The sequence below is a fragment of the Bos grunniens genome, chromosome 10 (assembly GCF_055505025.1).
Source record: "Bos grunniens cultivar Pamir isolate PY7600 chromosome 10, Bosgru_T2T1.0, whole genome shotgun sequence".
NCBI classification, from domain to species: domain Eukaryota; kingdom Metazoa; phylum Chordata; class Mammalia; order Artiodactyla; family Bovidae; genus Bos; species Bos grunniens.
In genome coordinates this window covers 67,185,311-67,203,582 of record NC_141174.1, presented here as the reverse complement: position 1 = coordinate 67,203,582, position 18,272 = coordinate 67,185,311, and the positions used below count along the sequence as shown (strand labels likewise).

At 43.8% G+C, this 18,272-nt stretch overlaps 2 protein-coding genes and 2 non-coding genes across 4 annotated transcripts in view; 2 read left to right on the top strand and 2 right to left on the bottom strand.

Moving 5' to 3' along the window:
* Window positions 1-6,215: 6,215 nt before the first annotated feature.
* RPUSD2 (RNA pseudouridine synthase domain containing 2) lies at window positions 6,216-10,530 on the top strand. The gene is made up of 3 exons (XM_086321864.1): window positions 6,216-6,857; window positions 8,526-8,822; window positions 9,505-10,530. The coding sequence occupies exons 1-3, from the start codon at window positions 6,231-6,233 to the stop codon at window positions 10,237-10,239; spliced, it is 1,659 nt and encodes a 552-aa protein (XP_086177990.1). The 5' UTR covers window positions 6,216-6,230; the 3' UTR covers window positions 10,240-10,530.
* Window positions 10,531-13,856: 3,326 nt separating this feature from the next.
* Window positions 13,857-13,972, bottom strand: LOC147364751 (small nucleolar RNA SNORA26). The gene has a single exon (XR_015135638.1). It is a non-coding gene; the product is annotated as a small nucleolar RNA SNORA26 (small nucleolar RNA).
* Window positions 13,973-17,563: 3,591 nt separating this feature from the next.
* Window positions 17,564-18,272, top strand: part of KNL1 (kinetochore scaffold 1) — a 63,722-nt gene continuing 63,013 nt past the window's right edge. Inside the window, 1 exon segment of the mRNA XM_086321863.1 lies at window positions 17,564-18,253. The gene's annotated coding sequence lies outside the window, so the exon portion shown is untranslated.
* On the bottom strand, window positions 17,582-17,663 carry TRNAS-GCU (transfer RNA serine (anticodon GCU)). The gene has a single exon. It is a non-coding gene; the product is annotated as a tRNA-Ser (tRNA).

Here is an 18,272-nt window from a genome sequence, read left to right as displayed (position 1 = left end):
GCTTTCCCACATTAATTTAGTCAATAGGCATCAAGATCCTGCTGTGTTCCAGGCATTGTGTTAAGCGGGAATTCAAGACAGGTAAGACTTCGTATGGCTCCCAGCTTTATGGCTTAGGAGGAAGCTCCGTGGAGACAGACACGTTTACAAATCACAGCAAAGAGTTATAGAGATATGACGGAAATGTGGCCAGAGTACATAAAGGAGCCAGTGGTCATGGGAGGTGTGTGTCAGAAAGGCTTTGTGTGTCAGAAGATGACCTTTGATATCCTTCAGGGGTTCGCTGAGACATAACCCTCCCAACCTGATCTCCAATTTCCAGGGCCGATTACTCTCTCACAAAGCTATATGTGAGAAAAGACAGTAGCCACCCATCTGTAGAAGTAGATTGGCTGAGGGTATAGTCTCTAGATGTGTCTGAAGCTTCTCAGTGTGGCTATGGTGGTGATAACTACCACCATGTGAAAGGCAACTACAAGGCACTCTTTTACTTACATTTATGACCATTCTTAGAAAATGCACACAGAAGGAAGTGGAAAGCAAGAAAGTTAGAAAACAAAGGAGCAAATAATAGGCAAGATTTTTGCCAGTGCTTATTCATAGAGAATTTATGAGGATGGGTGGTTTCCCAGAGTCCTCCAACTGCTGCCTGACCTGGTGACATGAACCTTGTAGCATCTGATTCATAGAAAGGATGACTATCATAGATTTATGGGTGCTTCATTGAACTGCTCCATAGCCTTTCAAGTCACTTACGAAGTTTTCTCTAATTTCCCGCTCACCAAAAAAATACCCTCTTGATTTCAAATTTGGCCACCCATATCTTACATATCTTACATATCTTGATACCAGAATGAGGGTTCCTTTAATAGTAGGCACAAATAGTGGCTAATGTAAAATTGAATACACCTTTCAACTTAAAGTGACAGTTGTAAATTAACAAATGGTCCCCTTTTCTGATAGGGCTGCTCAGGTGGTGCAGTGGTAAACAGTCTACCTGCCAATGCAGGAGATGCAGTTTCCTGGCTTGGGAAGATCCCCTGGAGAAGGAAATAGTAACCTACTCCAGTATTCTTGCCTGGAAAATTCCATTGACAGAGGAACCTGGCAGTGTACAGTCCATGGGGTTGCAAAGAGTTGGACACCACTGAGCACAGCACACCCTTACTAATTCATCCATGTCATTTGAGTTTAATTAGTGTGTGTGCTGAATAAATCCAAACCAGATCCTGGACTTGCAAAAGTGAAACCATAAGCCCTGATGATCTCCGTCTTCCCAAGGACTGCTCACACTTGGAAGCCACATGACAGCAGTCAACATCCTTCTGTCTTAGACTCTGCTTTCCCACAGTGTGATTAGTACAAATACGTTTTTTATTTGTATTCTCAAGCAGCCTAGTCCTTCACTGAGGTCAGAAACCATGTCTTTCTTACCTTTGTATCTCTGAAGCCAAGTGATGCTTGGCAAATGTTCAAAATTTGTTTGGTGTCTGAATGTTTAAATTAGAAACCTTTTGGTCAAAGACTACACTGAACTGGAGCTAGAGCTTGTGATTCACTCTTCAGTCTCTTCTCCAAGTGGCAACCAGTTAATCTTTTTGGAATGAAAATTGGATCATCACACACACACACAAATTGGATCATCACACACACAAACACACACACACACACACACACCCCAGAAACTCTTTGATAATTTCCCATTGCTCTTAAAGGCTTAAATTCTTATCAGAGTAAGTTAGGTAGAGTTCTTAGTTCAAATAATAGAGCTCATTCTAGCCAGTTTAAGCGGTAAAAGGGATTAATTAAATCTGCTCTGTACAATAAAATTTCTGTAATGATAGAAGTGTTCTGTATCTAAGTTGTCCAATAAGGTATCCACTAGTTTTATGTGATTCTTGAGCACATGAGATGCAGCTTCTGTAACTGAATAGCTGAATTTTAAATTTTCTTTCATTGTAAATAAATAGCCACATATGGCTAATGACTATTCTGTTGACCACAGGATTAAAATATATTAAACAGTTCACAGAACCTCAAGATGGGCCAGAGTCAGACTTGGGGTCTATATAGCCAGGAGTTTCTAAAACTCAGTGAAGGACTTCTCAGGGAGCACCCCAGTGCCACTCAATGTAGATACTGCAGCTGGGCACTGCTCACAGGAACTTCCCCCAGGTTAGTCCCCAATATAACTCCATATATAAATATATAAATCCCTCCAATGCTATCTTGTCAGACATGAATTCCACACTGCCTGCTTCCTCTGCTATTATGCCTCTTGAACCAAAGGCTCTGCCTGATCAAAGGAGCCCAGGTGATGGATGCCCAAGTTGCTAGGGAGTCTGAGAAGCCAGTTTCTAGATCCTACCTCTTGGAAACAGTACTTAATGTGGGAAATTCCCCCACACAAAGAAGAGTGTTGAGAAGATGCTGGATGTCCAAAGGTATGAGAACAGTCTACTTTGCATGGTTTATGTCAGTGCTTTCCAAACTTAAATATGTGGTCAGATCATCTGAGGATCTTGTTAAAACAGAGATTCTCACTCAGGGGGTCTGAAGGGAAGAGGGAAAAGATTCTGCAGTTCCAACAAGTTGCTAGATGTTTCCCACGTTGCTAATTCACAGACCACATTTTGAGCAGCAAGGCTTTATACAATTCCACAAGGACTCCCTCTCTAGACCTCTCTTATAGCTTTCTCCTTGTCTGTATTTCAGACACATTCTGAAACAAACAAACAAAAAAACACAAAAAACTTTATTGAAATACAATTCACACTCCATAAAATTCACCCTTTTGTCATGTGGTGGGTTCTCAGAAGTCTTGGCTTATCTTGATTTGGCTGTTTCTGAGCCTGTTCTCCAGCTCTCTTATGAATCCTATGAGGCACTAATATCCTTTCAATAATTCTGTCTCTTATGAAGTTAACTGGAGTTGGTTTCAGTATTTTGCATTTAAGAATTTTGACAAATACATCTTCTGATCCACTTGGAGTTTTAATCTCAGGACAGGAGCATATGGAAGGCAAGTGGGAGATCTCTAGTCCTCATGCTGTTAAGGAGAAGGACAAATGTAAAAATATTTTTCCTCGGGTGTGTGTGCTTAATTACATATATGACAGCTTTATTGAGTTACAAGAAGTGAAATTTAGTTGCTCATTAGTGTCTGACTCTTTGTGATCCCATGAACTGTAGCCTGCCAGGCTTCTCTGTCCATGGAATTCTCCAGGTAAGAGTACTGGAATGAGTTGCCAATTCCTTCTCCAAGGGATCTTCCCAACCCAGGGATCAAACCGCAGGCCAGGTCTCCCTGTCCATCGCCAACTCCCAGAGTTTACTCAAACTCACATCCATCGAGTCGGTGATGCCATCCAGCCATCTCATCCTCTGTCGTCCCCTTCTCCTCCTGCCCCCAATCCCTCCCAGCATCAGGGTCTTTTCCAATGAGTCAACTCTTCGCATGAGGTGGCCAAAGTACTGGAGTTTCAGCTTTAGCATCAGTCCTTCCAATGAACACCCAGGACTGATTTCCTTTAGAATGGACTGGTTGGATCTCCTTGCAGTCTAAGGGACTCTCAAGAGTCTTCTCCAACACCACAGTTCAAAAGCATCAATGTCTCTGCTTTTTAATATGCCATCTAGGTTGGTCATCTCTTCACGCAGCCTCTGCTTCTTACCTTGGAGGAGGGGTATATCCTCACTGCCGCCCCTCCTGACCTTGAACGTTTAATGGGGAAACAGTGGAAACAGTGTCAGACTTTATTTTGGGGGGCTCCAAAATCACTGCAGATGGTGATTGCAGCCATGAAATTAAAAGACGCTTACTCCCTGGAAGGAAAGTTATGACCAACCTAGATGCATATTAAAAAGCAGAGTCATTACTTTGCCAACAAAGGTGCATCTAGTCAAGGCTATGGTTTTTCCAGTAGTCATGTATGGATGTGAGAGTTGGACCGTGAAGAAAGCTGATCGCCGAAAAATTGATGCTTTTGAACCGTGGTGTTGGAGAAGACTCTTGAGAGTCCCTTAGACTGCAAGGAGATCCAACCAGTCCATTCTAAAGATCAGTCCTGGGTGTTCTTTGGAAGGAATGATGCTAAAGCTGAAACTCCAGTACTTTGGCCACCTCATGTGAAGAGTTGACTCATTGGAAAAGACTCTGATGCTGGGAGGGATTGGGGGCAGGAGGAGAAGGGGACGACAGAGGATGAGATGGCTGGATGGCATCACTGACTCGATGGACATGAGTTTGAGTGAACTCTGGGAGTTGGTGATGGACAGGGAGGCCTGGCATACAGCGATTCATGGAGTAGCAAAGAGTTGGACACGACTGAGCGACTGAACTGAACTGAACTGAGGTTGATCATAACTTTCCTTCCAAGGAGTAAGTGTCTTTTAATTTTATGGCTGCAATCACCATCTGCAGTGATTTTGGAGCCCCCCAAAATAAAGTCTGACACTGTTTCCACTGTTTCCCCAACTATTTCCCATGAAGTGATGGGACCAGATCTCATGATTTTCGTTTTATGAATGTTGAGCTTTAAGCCAACTTTTTCAGTCTCCTCTTTCACTTTCATCAAGAGGCTTTTTAGTTCCTCTTCACTTTCTGCCATGGAGTGGTATCATCTGCATATCTGAGGTTATTGCTATTTTCCCCAGTAATCTTGATTCCAGCTTGTGCTTCTTCCAGCCCACCATTTCTCATGATGTACTCTGCATATAAGTTAAATAAGCAGGGTGACAATATAGAGCCTTGATGTACTCCTTTTCCTATTTGGAACCAGTCTGTTGTTCCATATCCAGTTCTAACTGTTGCTTCCTGACCTGCATATAGGTTTCTCAAGAGGCAGGTCAGGTGGTCTGGGATTCCCATCTCTTGAAGAATTTTCCACAGTTTATTTTGATCCACACAATCAAAGGCTTTGGCATAGTCAATAAAGCAGAAATAGATGTTTTTCTGGAACTCTCTTGCTTTTTCCATGTTCCAGTGAATGTTGGCAATTTGATCTCTGGTTCCTCTGCCTTTTCTAAAACCAGCTTGAACACCTGGAAGTTCGCGGTTCACGTATTGGTGAAGCCTGTCTTGGAGAATTTTGAGCATTACTTTACTAGCGTGTGAGATGAGTGCAATTGTGCGGTAGTTTGAGCATTCTTTGGCATTGCCTTTCTTTGGGATTGGAATGAAAACTGACCTTTACCAGTCCTGTGGCCACTGCTGGGTTTTCCAAATTTGCTGGCATATTGAGTGCAGCACTTTCACAGCATCATCTTTTAGGATTTGAAATAGCTCAACTGGGATTCCATCACCTCCACTAGGTTTGTTCGTAATGATGCTTTCTAAGGCCCACTTGACTTCACATTCCAGGACGTCTGGCTCTAGGTGAGTGATCACACCATTGTGATTATCTGGGTCATGAAGATCTTTTTTGTACAGTTCTTCTGTGTATTCTTGCCACCTCTTCTTAAGATCTTCTGCTCTGTTAGGTCCATACCATTTCTGTCCTTTATCAAGCCCATCTTTGCATGAAATGTTCCCTTGGTATCTCTAATTTTCTTGAAGAGATCTCTAGTCTTTCCCATTCTGTTGTTTTCCTCTTATTTCTTTGCATTGATCGTTAATGAAGGCTTTCTTATCTCTCCTTGCTTATTCTTTGGAACTCTGCATTCAGATGGGAATATCTTTCCTTTTCTCCTTTGCTTTTCGCTTCTCTTCTTTTCACAGCTATTTGTAAGGCCTCCTCAGACAGCCATTTTGCTTTTGTGCATTTCTTTTTCTTGGGGATGGTCTTGATCCCTGTCTCCTGTACAATGTCATGAACCTCCGTCCATAGTTCATCAGGCACTCTATCAGATCTAGTCCCTTAAATCTATTTCTCACTTCCATTGTATAATCATAAGGGATTTGATTTAGAGTTATAAATCACAAAATATCCTCACCCTTTAAAGTATACAACGCAGTGTTTCTTAGTACATTCAGAGTTTAGCAATCTTCATTTTGTTTTGTTTTGAAATATTAATAACTCTTTCAAGAGTTTTTCCAGAGTAAAGGAACTTCGAGCATATCTACATGGAATCTACACTTTTAATGAGTCATTCTTACAGCTTTCAACTCATTCAGCTACCTCCTTCACGCCTGTTCTCAACGCGGTCCCGCCTCGGCACTAGGTCTCACTGATTGGTTGGTGCCGAGTGACGCCCTCAGATCGCGACCCACAGGCAGCGGCCGCTGGGTCATGTGGCTGGGAGGCCGGTTGTGGCTCCCGGTTCTTGGGCAAGTGTGCTCCAATCTCCGGTTCCTCGCAATTGCCAGGACTTGGAGTGCCTGTAGGGGACCCATGGCGGAAAGACTCTCGACCGGGGCTGAGGCAGCGAGCGGGCTGGGGGCTCCAGCTCAGCAAAACGGAGATGCGGGCGGCGCCGCGAGGGGTGAGCAGCCCCCTGGGCACCCGGAACCGGGGGGTCCAGGAGAGGAGCCGGTCTCGGGGGACGCGAAGCAGCCCTCAGGAAACGGGGAGCGGGCCCCGGCTGCAGCCCTGGGCCCTGGCAAGCGGAAGAAGCGGCGGGGCGCGGTTGGAGAGCGCGTTGTGCCGCCCCCGAAGAAGCGGCGGGCAGGGGTTAGCTTCGGCGATGAGCACTTTGCTGAGACCAGCTACTACTTTGAAGGCGGCTTGCGCAAAGTGCGGCCCTATTACTTTGACTTCCGAACTTATTGCAAAGGCCGCTGGGTGGGCCACAGCTTGCTGCACGTCTTCGGCACGGAGTTCAGAGCCCAGCCCCTGGCCTACTACGAGGCCGCTGTCCGGGCGGGACGCCTGCACCTCAACGAGGAGCCGGTACAGGACCTCAGCATTGTGCTCAAGGTGGAGTCCTGATGGGGCCTGCCCGAAAGGGGGCATGGTGTTTTCGGTTACTAGGGCATAGGTACCGGAGTAAATTCGGGGTCATTCTGAAGCGTTCTCGTTTTAACTTGTAACACTCTTTTACCGCTCCATTTCCGCAAGTAGACTGCCTGTATGTTTCAGACCTCAGCCGCCTTATCCCCTCCATCAAAGCGACTTTGGTGTTTCCAAGGCACAGAAGTTGGAATTCTTGTGAAAGTGAGAGTTAGTCGCTCAGTCGTGTCTAACCTTTTGCGATCCCATGAACTGCCAGGCCTCTCTGTCCATGGAATTCTCCAGGCAAGAGTACTGGTGTGGGTTGCCAATTCCTTTTCCAGGGGATCTTCCCAACTCAGGGATTGAACCCTGGTCTCCTGCATTGCAGGCAGATTCTTTACCGTTTGAGCCACCAGGGAAGCACCAGGGAATTCTTAACAGCTCCTTTTATGTAGTCTTCTGGCAGTGGCACTGATGATTTTCTGCCTTGCATTGTAGATCTCTGTACAAACGGTAATAATCGAGACTATCGTTTGTATCTCCTGTGTGCTGGGCACAGCGTTAAGCATTTTATGTACTTTAACATTTAATTATAGTGACAACCCTGTGGAGTAGATACTGTCACTTCATTTTGCCTGTGAGGAAGTTGAGGAAACCAAGATCAACCTCACAGAAGTAAGGCACAGTGCCACTTCCAACACCTGTGTTCTTATAAGTGAAGTGAAAGTCAGTCAGTCATGTCCAATTCTTTGCAACCCCATGTACTATACAATCCATGGAATTCTCCAGGCCATAATACTGGAGTGGATAGCCTTTCCCTTCTCCAGGGGATCTTCCCAACCCAGGGATTGAACCCAGGTCTCCCACATTGCAGGGGGATTCTTTACCAGCTGAGCCACAAGGGAAGCCCGTGTTCTTATAACTTCCACTTGAATTATTTATCCTAGAGCCTGATAGGATAGAACTGTGAAATGACAGAGATTGAGACCAGAATTGTGTAGCCCAGTGCTTTGACCCTTCTTTAAATTTCCATCACAGCTAAGAGGTACCAGACATTGTCATTAACAGTGTCTCACCATATTTGTGAGGGGATGGTAAGGCATTTGGAAAATGAGTGGTTTGAATCAGTCACAGTTTTGAAGCACAGATCTGGACTGACGCTCACATTTTACAGATAAGGGAACTGAGGCCTAGAGAAGTTAAGTGACTTCCCTAAGAGCATGCAGTAAGCCTGTAGCAAATCCAGGTCTGGAGCCCACATCTCTGGACTTACAGCTTGGTATTTGTTCAAGGTCACAATAAGTGATGGTTTATGGAGGATTTTCCCCTTCATTTTAGAAAAATATATTGTTAAATATAACTTTATTGTAGAGAAAATACAAATAATCAGAACAGCAAAAACCATAATCACACCATCCAGAGATAGATAACATTTTGGGTATATCCTTCTAGCTCTTTTTCAATTCCTGCTTCTACCTGTGTGTCTGTGTGTTTACAAAATAAGAATACATGGTGTATACTGCTTTTTCTGCTTAAGGATGTACTATGCCCATTCTTTCATCCAGTAAGGAAGATGGGGGGAAGTTGTGTGTGAAGTTGACTGATCATAGGTGGCTGGACCCTGGGCTGACCAGTTGCCTGTGTCATTGGCAGGACAATGACTTCTTACGGAACACAGTGCACAGGCATGAGCCACCAGTTACCGCAGAGCCCATCCGCCTGCTAGCAGAGAACGAAGATGTGGTGGTTGTAGACAAGCCTTCTTCCATTCCTGTCCACCCCTGTGGCCGATTCCGACACAACACGGTCATCTTCATCCTGGGCAAGGAGCACCAACTAAAGGAGCTACACCCATTGCATCGGCTTGATCGCCTTACCTCTGGGGTCCTCATGTTTGCCAAGACAGCAGCCGTCTCAGAGAGAATTCATGAACAGGTTCGGGACCGGCAGGTGAGCCAAACTGAGTTTGCTTCTTGCAGGCCACTTCTGGACTCACAAATGCTCTGCATCGAAAGGGTGTCACTGAGTTCTAGATCTGAAATGAGCCTTTGTGTTTATCTGCTCAAGCTTCCCATCTTTAGGAAGGTCAGCACCTAAGGAGCCAGAGACAAGTTCTTATCTCTTAAGTTTCAAAAGATCTTTAGAGATAACATATACTGCCTCTCTTGGTAATTTGCTGTTTTGAAAATTTTAAATGCTGACAGGCTGAGCAAGGTTTTTAAGACTGTGGAGAGAGTCTACTTGGTGGAAAGATTCTGGATAGAGTTGGAAGAGGTTTGGGTAGAAGAGTTAAATAGTGGTGATTGTGGTCTTGAGACTTGTAATTCTGGATCTGATTATAATGTATTTATTGTTTACTGTTTACCAGGCTCAATACCAAGTATGTTAGAGCCCAGCTAACTAAATCCTCGGAATAGCCCTGTTGCGATAAATGCTTTTCTAAGCAAACATTTTATAGACAAGTTAATGGGTTTTAAAGAAGCTGAGTACTGTAATGTGCCTAGGATTGTGCAACTGGTAAATGGTGGAGCTGGGGTTTGAACCCTCTTCTGTCTGATACGGATGCATTTGTCATCACCGAAAAGGGTTTGGGCTTCATGCACTGACTTTCTCCCTCTTCCCTCCTGTGTAGCTGGAGAAGGAGTACGTGTGCCGGGTGGTGGGGGAGTTCCCTACCGAGGAAGTAACCTGCAAGGAACCCATCTTGGTGGTATCTTACAAGGTAGGGGTGTGCCGTGTGGATCCTCAGGGCAAGCCCTGTGAGTCAGTGTTCCAGAGACTGAGCTACAATGGCCACTCCAGTGTGGTACGGTGCCGGCCACTTACAGGCCGCACCCACCAGATCCGAGTCCACCTCCAGTTCCTGGGCCACCCCATCCTCAATGACCCCATCTACAACTCAGCCGCCTGGGGTCCCTCACGAGGCCGAGGCGGCCACATTCCAAAGACAGATGAGGAACTCCTGCGGGACCTTGTGGCAGAGCACCAGGCCAAACAGAGTCTGGATGTGCTAGATCTCTGTGAGGGTGACCTGTGCCCAGGAGCCCCAGACTCTACAGCACCTTCCTCAGAGCTCAGCAAGGACTGCCTAGAAGAGATGGCTGCATCTTCCCAGAAGATAGATGGAGCAGTTGAGGCAGCCCCTCGGGATCTGGATGGAGTGCCTGTGACATCAGAGAAGGCAACCAAAATGGATGTTGTGAATCAAGAGACAGACCCACTCTGTTCAGAGTGCCGGAGAGTGCCACAGGATCCCTCGCCCCAGGATCTTGTGATGTTTCTGCATGCCCTGCGCTATAAAGGGCCAGACTTTGAGTACTGTTCACCAATGCCTGCCTGGGCACGAGATGACTGGCAAGAACACTGAGGACTATGGCCAACGGAGGGATTATTTATTGGATTGGAACAGGAATGGGCCATGAAGTAGGAGCTAACCACATGGGCTGGTACAGAGTTTCTTGGGGGTGAAGTTGGGCTCTTAAAGGATCTGCTCATACTTGCTAGACCTTCCTCTCCTTCCAGCTAGAGTTTGGGAACTTTCTGGTTTGTAAATAGAGCTCTTTTTCTAATACCTTGTATGTCTAATGTTTTCACTAGTTGTTTCTTTTTTCCTTTTTTTAAGTGAAGTAAAATTGACAACACAATTGCCATTCTAAAACATAGAATTTAGTGGCCTTTCTTACGTTCACAATGATGTGCAACCCTCACCTCTTAATTAGTTCCAAAACATTTCATCACTCAAAAGGAAACCCATATTCATTAAACAGGCAATCCCCATTTCCTCTTCCACCTAGCTCCTGATTCGATTAGCCAATCTTCTGTCTTTATGGTTTTTCCTATTCTGGACATTTCATACAAACGGAATCATACAACATGTGACCTTTTGTGTCTGTCGTCTTTTGTTTAGCATGATGTTTTCAGGCTTCATCCAATTCATAGCATGCATCAGTACTTCATTCCTGTTTATGGCTGAATAATATTTCATTGCATGGATATACCACATTTTGTTATACCCATTCATTGGGTGTTTGGGTTGTTCCCACTTTTTGGCTATTGTGAATAGTGCTGCTGTGCACATTTGTGTACAGATTTTTGTTTGAATACATGTTTTCTGTTCTTTCAAGTATATACCCAGGAGTGGGATTGCCAGCTCATATGGTAACTCTTTGTTTAATTTTTAGGGGAATCACCAAACTTTTCCACAGTAGCTGAACCATTTTACATTCCCATAGGAAATGCACAAGTGTTCCAATTTCTCTCCATCCTCACCAACACTTGTTATTTCCCATTGTTTTGATTATAGTCATCTTAGTGAGATTGAAGTAGTATTGTGGTTTTGATTTGCATTTCCCTTGGGACTAATAATGTTAAACATCTTTTCATATGCTTGTTGGATATTTGTGTACCTTGTTTGGAAAAATGTCTATTCAAATTTATTGCCCTTTTTAAATTTGGATTGGCTTGTTGTTGAATTATAAGACTATATATTCTGGGTATAAGACCCTTAAGAGATATATAATTTGCAAATATTTTCTCCCATTCTGTAGGTTGTCTTTTCACTTTATTGGCAGTGTCCTGTGACTCACAAAAGTTTTATTTTTTTATTATGGTGAAAACACTTAATGTGAGATCAGCCCCTTAGCAAATCCGTGTGTACAATATGATACTGTTAACTATAGGCACAGTACAGCATCTCTGGAACTTAAAATCATCATGCATAACTGAAACCTTATACTTGCTGAATAGCAGTTCCTTATTTCCCCCTGCCCCCAACCCCTGACATCACCATTCTACTCTCTGCTTCTGTGTTTATTTTAAATCCCAGAAAAGAAAAACTCACTTTTCTTTATTCACAGAATACTCTGTACTTTTAAAATATGTGGTGGTTTCCCCACATCAAGCAATTCTCTGACACAGGCTGGGTATCCTACAATCTGACTCACCTCTGACACCATCTACCCAGAGATAGGGTCAGATCCCACAAATTAAGGACTCAGTCCCACAAAACTTGTCCCCACTTCAAATGACAATGGCAGGTCTAGATTGTTACCTGTGAATCAAAATTTCCCACAACTCCCTCCTCGGGTTCAACCATTTATTAGAATAACTCACAGAATTCAGGAAAACAGTTTCCTTTCTTGATTTATGGTTTATTACAAATGATATTAAAGGCTAGAAAAGACCAGCAAGATGAAGAGATACATAGGGCAAGGTCTGGAAGGGTCTGAGCACAGGCGCTTCTGACTCCATAGAGTGCAGGTGGGTCACTCTCTATATGTGGATGCCTTCTTGTTCCCTGACTCAGAAGCTTTCTGAACCTAGTCATTAGGGGTTTTCAGGGCCAATGGCCTTTTATTTAGCCCAAAGAGAAATATGAAAAACTTTCTACTCCACAGTACCACAATCAGAAAAGGAATTACTGCTTCTGTTTCTAACTCCATGGATCACCAGTCATGTCCTCAGGTCTTGCCATCATCTGTTAATTTCACCCTATTGAAGTTGAGTTTGACCCAGTTTTACTTCATTCTGAAGATCTCAAAAGAAAATTTTGAAATTTGAAATCTCGGGCATTGCTCATTCTCACTATGATCAGGAAAAGTGTACTGTTGCTTGCTATCTATTCATAGCTATCTTTGCAGAAGTTACAAAGCATGGGCTATAGCAAGTGTTATTCCCCATTTCCCCAATTCTATTGGCATTTATTCATTTTGTCTTCCCCAAGCAAGTTTACTATAAGCTAGATTTCAATTTTTGTTCTAATTGATCTTCAATATGACATATTATTTAGTTTTCAGCTTACTAGGCATTCCCAGAAGTTATTTTGGCAAAGTAGAGGTTTTCATATGATAGCATGAAGCTAAGGGAATGATTTGAGAAAAAAGTTTTGAGTTGGTGTTGCACCAACTCAACAGAGAACTCTTGCATTAATTCTTGAACCTCTTCAGGCCTTGGAGCTTCCCTCATAGCTCAGTCAGTAAAGAATTTGCCTGCAGTGCAGGAGACCCAGGTTCGATCCCTGGATCGGGAAGTATTCCTCTAGAGAAGGAAATGACAACCCCCTCAAGTATCCTTGCCAGAAAATCCCATGGACAGAGGAGCCTGGTGGTCTATAGCCCATGGGGTTGCGAAGAGTCCGGCCTGACTGAGTGACTAATGCATCACATCACAGACCTTGTCATGACTGTTTTCCCAGAGATGTTTCCCAGTGGGACTACACTTCCTAATGGTAAGGAATAGAAGGATTTAACTTATATCATTGCCTACCTCTCAAAACCAACCTTTGCAAGTCTTACAGCCCTGGGTCTGGGTTTTTCTTATAAGAGTTTAAGAAACAACGGGAGGCCGCACACGCACACACACACACATTTCACTTCTTCCTTTAGAACTTTGTGAGGGCTCACACACACACACACATTTCACTTCTTCAGAGCTTTGTCTGTGAGGGAGGCTGACACATAAGGGCCTGCCCAGGCAGCAGACCATCACCAACTATACACTGGACAATTTTTTCCAGAGCACCTCATTCTCCATTGAGAATTGGTCTTCTTGAAGTTGGACTCAGAATGGAGATTCATTCCCTGGCACTGAAATAATAAAGAGATCTGGAATATCTTGGTAATGCAATTTGGCTGTACAGTAGTTCTTTATTTCTGGTCTTCCAGAGGTTGAGGGGTCCTGCAACAGTTCAGGATAGGACTTATGAAGAACTGGTGTTGATGGAGAATGATTTCCTTGATCTGTGGCTTGTGACAAATTGGGGGTGGGGGTCAGTAATGGGAATCTTGCAAAATGTATTAGCAGATCAGGCAGAACTGTCTTGTCCAAATCTTCAGTTGTAGCTCCTCCAGTAGATGGCGCCTCTAACTCTTACTGCCTTCATTTATTATAAATTTCTTTTTCCATTACTAATCCAAGTCCCCACACCACCACCCCTAGGCTTTTAAATAATCTGGCATGTTGTTAATCCTTTTTTTTTTTTTTTCCAGCTGTGACTCCAGACAGAATCCAAGACGAGATTTACAATCTTTTCTCTGGATTTGAGATTTACTCTACCTTACTGTGTTAGCCTTAATCCTTTTGAGTCTCGTAGAAAGAGGTAAAATAAGCACAACTCTTATACATCAATAGATCACAGAAATGCAAAAAAACTGGGACCATCACAGCAAGACTTACTGCAATTTCATATGAAAGAAACCACAAATGAACTAAGCATGAAAACAGGTAAAGAAATGAGGAATAGAAAAGTGAGTTTCCACTCATGATTTCTTCTTTTTAACCTCAAGACACTTCCAGTGCTTTATAGTTTCAGAATTTTTACAACTGAAGATCTTCCTTTGAGAAAACAACCCACTCACTTTTTATTTATAGAGACTAGACACATTGATAGACCTTATCAATTTTCCATAGGAAGTCATCACTGTGAGAAGCAGGCAAAACTCAGAAAAATGATGTAGACTTGCCACTCTTTGGAGAGGTCAAAGCACCAATGGACAATTTAAATACCATCTGGCAAATGCTGAGGAAGACACACAGAGCTACAGGAACATCTAGGAGGGGTACAAAGACCCAGAAGCAGAAGGGCATGGGACCAGGCGAGAGAAATCTAAGAAGGAGCTGCAGGTTGCAGGGCTAGGAAAGTCTTCATGATAGCGATGACATCAAAGCTGAGATCTGAAGGAGGAGCAGGAGCCAGCCAGGAAGGGGTTGATGGGAAGGAGGTGTTGGGCAGCAGGAGCATGATCCAGGGAGAGGAGTAAGTAAAGCATCTGCAAAGGTTTTGGGGAGACAGAAAAAGGCCTAATTCAGGGGAGGGGTTTTAAGACTAATGTGTTGAGGACACTTCAGAAAATCCCTCAGGAGCTCTTAACCTTTTCTTGTGACACAGATCTTGGGCAGTCTGGTGAAGCCTATGGGTCCCTTCTCAGAATATTGGTTTTAAATGCATAAAATTAAGTTTGTTGTAATATAAAGTCAACCAATTATGTTGGAATACAGTTATCAAAATAGAACAGATAAGAACAGAAGAGAGTTTATTTGAGCCAAACTAAGAAGTTTCAATAGTATGTGAACCGAGAACTAGGTTTCAACAGTACATGAACATCTTGAACTTCCAGATGTTCAAGCTGGATTAGAGAAGGCAAAGCAACCAGAAATCAAATTACAAACATCCACTGTATCAGAGAAAAAGCTAGAGAATTCCAGAAAAACATCTACTTCTGCTTCATTGACTATGTTAAAGCCTTTGTGTTCAGTTCAGTGCAGTCGCTCAGTTGTGTCCGACTCTTTGCAATCCCATAATTGCATCACACCAGGCCTCCCTGTCCATCATCAACTCCCTGAGTTCACTCAAACTCACGTCCATCGAGTCGGTGATGCCATCCAGCCATCTCATCCTCTGTCGTCCCCTTCTCCTCCTGCCCCCAATCCCTCCCAGCATCAGGGTCTTTTCCCATGAGTCAACCTTCGCATGAGGTGGCCAAAGTATTGGAGTTTCAGCTTCAGCATCAGTCCTTCCAGTGAACACCCAGGACTGATCTCCTTTAGGATGGACTGGTTGGATCTCCTTGCAGTCCAAGGGACTCTCAAGAGTCTTCTCCAACACCACAGTTCAAAAGCATCAATTTTTTGGCACTCAGCTTTCTTCACAGTCCAACTCTCACATCCATACATGACCACTGGAAAAACCATAGCCTTGACTAGATGGAGCTTTGTTGGCAAAGTAATATCTCTGCTTTTCAATATACTATCTAGGCTGGGATTAGCAAATGCAAACTATTACATATAGAATGGATAAACAAGGTCCTACTGTATAGCACAGGGAACTACATCAATATCCTGTAATAAACCATAATAGAAAAGAATATGAAAATGTATGTGTATATATATATATATATGAATTATTTTGCTGTACAGCAGAAATTAATAAATTATAAATCAACTATAATAAAATTAAAAATAAATTGGTGAACCAACAATACAATGCATATACTTCCTTATGAATGCTTAAGTTTACAAGATCTAATGATAGGTCCAATAACTACCAGTATATTGAAGTACTATAGCAGTAATGAGCATAAAACAATAGCAGTATTGCATATTGCTAATATGATACAATATCTGTTATTTCAGTTGGTGACAAAAATCACAGGTAAGGTTAATAGTACTGTATTTTGTTGCTTACCTTTATTAATAGAAGGAAGTGTTTTCAATTAGAGATTAATGAAGATAAAGCTGCAATTTTTTTCTCCCAACCAAATAACCAATTCAGGTCTATCCATGGACCCCTTGGGAGTGTGTGGAACCCAGGTTGAAATCCTTTCAAGCAACAGGGTGGTGAATGGATTAGAAAGCAAAGTGCTCGGGTGACCCTCAGCCCTCAGCTGTGGGAGGTATCTACATTCCTAAGGGGTTTGGATTGGTGTGGGAGGAGTCACTGGAGCCTGATTTCCACTCTCAGGGCTGAAGGTATCTGCCGAGTGTCAGGTTCTGGGGTACCATTCAGTGCGGAGAGAATGTGTAAACCATGACCGCAAAGGATTGAAGAGCGCTTTTTACTAATTTCCAGGAGAAGGCAATGGCACCCCACTCCAGTACTCTTGCCTGGAAAATCCCATGGACGGAGGAGCCTGGTAGGCTGCAGTCCATGGGGTTGCTTAGAGTCAGGCACGACTGAGCGACTTGGCAACCCATTCCAGTATTCTTGCCTGGAGAATCGCAGGGACAGAGGAGCCTAGTGGGCTGCCGTCTATGGGGTCGCACAGAGTCGGACACGACTGAATCGACTTAGCAGCAGCAGCAGCAGCAGCAGCACCATATAGGGTGGCAGATAAGGGCCACCAGAGTTTGATAGACTTAAATAAATGCCTTTTCTGGAATTACAAAAGCTGTATAACCTTGGACAAGTTTATCTTTTAGTGTCCTCATCTGTAAAATGGAATAATAAACATGTCTGTCGTGATCACAGGGTTATTGTGAATTAAAGTGCTGTAATTCATTGTGGTGCCTGTAGATAAATACTGGATAAATGACGGTGGTTAAATGTAGTTGAAAGACTGCCTGATGACCCTTCAGGAGGAGAATCCCTATTCTTTTTCTACTCCCTCTCTGCTTAAATCCAAGAGAAGAATTAAAACTTTCTCCTCTGGGAAGGCAGCTATGTCTTCACCTCTCTGACTTATAGATAACTACCAAGTTTCCAAGTGCTGTCAACATCTTTTTTTAACGTTGAGTACTTTTCTTGAAGCACCTGCAGCCTTCTGGGGACTGAAAGAGAACCCTGAACACTGAGTCTCACGGTAGCTTTTGAAGTAAAATCTGCTTTTTCATAGTAACGACAGGTATGAAAAACGCTGGGGTTAGAGTCCACAATAACCGAAGTTCCTCAATCAGGAGCTCGGTTAATTACTACTGAGCAGACCACCACTAGAACATATGTAAATAGCGATAATCGTGGGATTCTATGCACTGTTTTTTGCTACATTAGAAATACACTAAACGCATTATTTAACTCTGATTCCCAGAAAATGTCTCTTTCCCTTTTTCTTTATACGTGAGATCAGAATGCTCCAAAAGCTGTCTTTCGAGTCAAACCGGAGGTTTCAAAGTCGACTAGTGAATCATACTTGCAATGAATAAGCAACTCTTTGCATTCCGCAAGGAAATTTACCGTCATCGGTTCAAATCAGTGGCGAAAAAATAAAACCTACATCCGACGAGGATGGGATTCGAACCCACGCGTGCAGAGCACAATGGATTAGCAGTCCATCGCCTTAACCACTCGGCCACCTCGTCCCAGAAGCCTATTCCTTCCTGGTAGCTATAGGGAGTAAAACTAGGGGGATGTGACGCAATGGACTGGGAGCCGCCATTTTGTACGGAAGCAAAGCTCCGATCTTTTTTACAGCAAGAAATAAAAAGAAGATGGCCGCTCCCATGCAGTGAGGAATCTGCAGTGGGGAGGAATAAAGGAAAATTCCGTAGAAAATGAGATAACCTTGAAAGAAATAAAATTGGCATACAAACTGGGAAAAAATTTTGATTGAAGTAATCTTAGGGAGGGTCTGCCGCCTAAGGGGCGGGGCCGACGCGTTGAGCGGCTTTGCGCCTGCGCTTCCGCTAGGCGGTTAGATTTGAATGCTTTACAGAGGTCCTCTGGGCGTTGTGAGGAGACTTGTGAAGGGGTGGGGGTGAGCTATGTGAGGAGCGTGCGGACCACAAACAAGTCTGAGGAGAATTTGTGAAGCCGTTGGGTCGCGGCGAGTAACTTTCGTCCTGGTCTTCGCCCGCGGGATTTAGTTTTTGTTAGAGCGGACTCAAGGCCCCACGCTGGGAGGAGAGGGACGCGCCTACAGCCAGGCTGCCTCAGCACTCGCTGGGCTCAGGTACGGACGCCCTCCCCCG